The sequence below is a fragment of the Nicotiana tomentosiformis genome, chromosome 6 (genome assembly GCF_000390325.3).
Source record: "Nicotiana tomentosiformis chromosome 6, ASM39032v3, whole genome shotgun sequence".
Taxonomy (NCBI): Eukaryota; Viridiplantae; Streptophyta; class Magnoliopsida; order Solanales; family Solanaceae; genus Nicotiana; species Nicotiana tomentosiformis.
The window spans coordinates 81,228,164-81,231,120 of NC_090817.1; the positions used below are offsets into that span (position 1 = coordinate 81,228,164).

The 2,957-nt window shown below is 37.3% G+C and overlaps 1 protein-coding gene across 1 annotated transcript; it reads right to left on the reverse strand.

Annotated features, from left to right (window-relative positions):
• Positions 1–1,528: 1,528 nt before the first annotated feature.
• On the reverse strand, positions 1,529–2,282 carry LOC104090823 (17.6 kDa class I heat shock protein-like). Its single transcript, XM_009596006.4, has one exon. It carries the CDS (start codon positions 2,207–2,209, stop codon positions 1,748–1,750), a length of 462 nt encoding a protein of 153 aa, XP_009594301.1. The 5' UTR covers positions 2,210–2,282; the 3' UTR covers positions 1,529–1,747.
• Positions 2,283–2,957: the final 675 nt, after the last annotated feature.

Below are 2,957 nucleotides of genomic sequence, written 5' to 3' on the forward strand. Positions count from 1 at the left end.
AATTAAATAGAATTTGCAAAGCGAGGTAAGTGTCGTGGTTAACCTTGACTTGAGGGAATAGAATCCTTAAACTATTTGTTATGTGAAATGCATGTGAACGACGTATAGGCGAGGTGAGGAGTGTCTATACGTCGTCAAATTAATTATTTGCATAATTACTTGAAAAATCATAAATCGTTTTAAATCATGAATTAATTGTATAATAATTGTTTCTCTCCTATTCTTTGTCAAATATTAGTTCTTGAATTCCTGCATTAATTGTTACATGCTATTTGATTTATGTGTCTTAATTGTTATTTGACATTTAATATATTAAATATAAACGGCCTATTTTCTCTCTGATTTCCATAACTAATTATTATTTGTCATTATTTATTTCATAATTAAATCATAATTCTTGTATGCTTGTTGTCTTAAAAATCTTATATTAATTGTTGCATTTATTAGGGCAATTTCTTCTATAAGAATTGGTAAATGGATATATTGGAGGAGCGGGTTGCATGCCGCAGCAGAATTGATTGAAATATATATTGGGGGATCGGGTTGCACGCCGCAACGGAAATGAAAGCAAATATATATATATATATATATATATATATATATATATATATATATATATACACACACACACACACACACACACACACACACACACACACACACACACACACTGGGGAATCAGATTGCACGCCACAATAGACTTATTTAAAAGTCAATATTGGGGGATCGGATTGCACGCCGCAATAGACTTATTTAAAAGTCAATATATACTTAATTAAAATAAATATATGAGAGGATTGAAAATGAATATATTGTGGGAGCGGTTTGCACGCGATAACGAAAATTGGTTGAAATAATAATGGATTATGACTGCTGAGTTGGCTTCAATTATTATAAATGAGTTATTTGATTTATCTCTATTATTTGTTGTTGTTACTAATATTGCGTACAGGTTAATGTAAGTGACCCGCCTTAGCCTCGTCACTACTTCGTCGAGGTTAGGCTCAGCACTTACCAGTACATGGGGTCGGTTGTAATGATACTACACTCTGCACTTCTTGTGCAGATTTCGGAGTTGGTCCCAACGGCGTACCATAGACTTGCTCGGATTTCAGCTATTCAGAGGAGACTTGAGGTATAACTGCACGACGTCTACAGTTCTGAAGTCCCCGTCTACTTTACTTTAGCTGTGTGTTTGTTTCTAGACAAGCTTTATTTTATTCAGACCTTTATTTGTATTATTCTAGAAGCTTGTGCATTTGTGACACCAATTCTGTGATGGTATTTAGACACCGTTACTTTTATGGATTATTCACTACGTTTCAGTCTTTACTTCCGCATTTGTTCTTTGTTATTAATAAATTTTAAAATGAATAATATTATAGTAACGTGCTAACAGAATTCTTGTTCAACGTACTTTTCTGAAAATTAAATGGCAAGAATTAATTGAGAAAACTCTAAGCTTCGAACTCTGTATGCTATTTAGAAAGAAAAACAAGAAAGAGAATATGGGAGATACGCGTAGAAATAAAGGATAATAAAACTACACTCTCATTTTCCACATAGAATTTTGACCGAAATACATCAAAAGCGGCATTAGGCCAAGAAACAGACTAACAGAGTCGACCCACGTCAAGATACAGAAACAAAGCAACTTCAATTCCTCAACAATACACACCTACATTCTTTATTCATACTTTCCCATATTACTTTGATAGGATATCTATATATGTATAAATTATAGCTCCTAAGCAGTGATTTCAATGGACTTGACATCGGGTTTCTTCACATCTTCTTTCGGAACAGTAACAGTAAGCACTCCATTCTCCATCGCCGCCTTAACTTGATCTATTTTCGCATTCTCCGGTAGCCTGAATCTTCTCATGAATTTGCCGCTGCTGCGTTCCACGCGGTGCCATGTATCATTCTTATTTTCTTTCTCCACATTCCTCTCTCCGCTAATCTGAAGAACCCTATCATCCTCGATCTCCACTTTCACTTCCTCCTTCTTAAGCCCAGGAAGATCGGCCTTAAACACATGGGCCTCTGGAGTTTCCTTCCAATCGACTCGAGTCTTCGCGAATGAAGAAGTCTCCCCTGAATTGGAACCTGGAAAGCCCAATTCTCTGAACGAATCAAACACGTCAATTGAGAATGGATCAAAGACACTGCTTCGTCGATCGCCGAACATTCTTGGAATCAGTGACATTTTCAATAAAATTTGTAGTAACTCTTTTCTCAATTTGCTTTAAACTACACTGGTTCTAGGAGGAGGAGCCGATGGGTATTTATAGGTGTGCTTAGAGGAGTGTCAAGTAGATTCCCGATATTTCTCTAACCCAAGGAAGACATGCAGATGTCCAGAAGTTTCTGGATAAATCTCGTTCGTTTCTCCTATCTCTGGATAAATCTAGTTGGCCCATTACCTAATTTGACGAGTAGCAATGAGGATATTGTGTGAAATTCTATTTCCGTCTTTTTGTAAAAGTTTGATAAATTTAAGTTTAGATAGCAAAATTAATTTATTTTTGTATACGGGAAAACCGTGCCCATGAGACGCCTCAGCTTCCGATAAAGCAAACAGAGCAAGAGACGTGACGGCAAGGAACCAGAATCGATACAAGGAACCCCTCGAGCTGGGGTTCGGACGCCCGGCCTCGGGAGTATCGGGGCCATGACCCCGAATCCGGTTCGAATCCCAAAGGCCTCGGAGAGCACTAATAGGTAATCGGACAGGACCAACAAAAGGTCGTGATGTCCGTGACCAGCCGGATATCACGGCGTAGATCCCGGCACATATCGGCATAGAACCGGTGATTGGCTAGACAAAAGATTTTTTTTATCTTTTATAGAATTGTACTTAGGGTAAACACACTGTAACATGTATATCAAGGTAATATACTCTTATTTTCTCTGTTATTCAAAGTTCTTACTCTTGTTCATCAGTGCTTCGTTAT

Coding starts and splice junctions, on each gene's coding strand:
- LOC104090823 (XM_009596006.4), bottom strand. CDS start 2,209: ATGTCACTGATTCCAAGAATGTTCGGCGATCGACGAAGCAGTGTCTTT.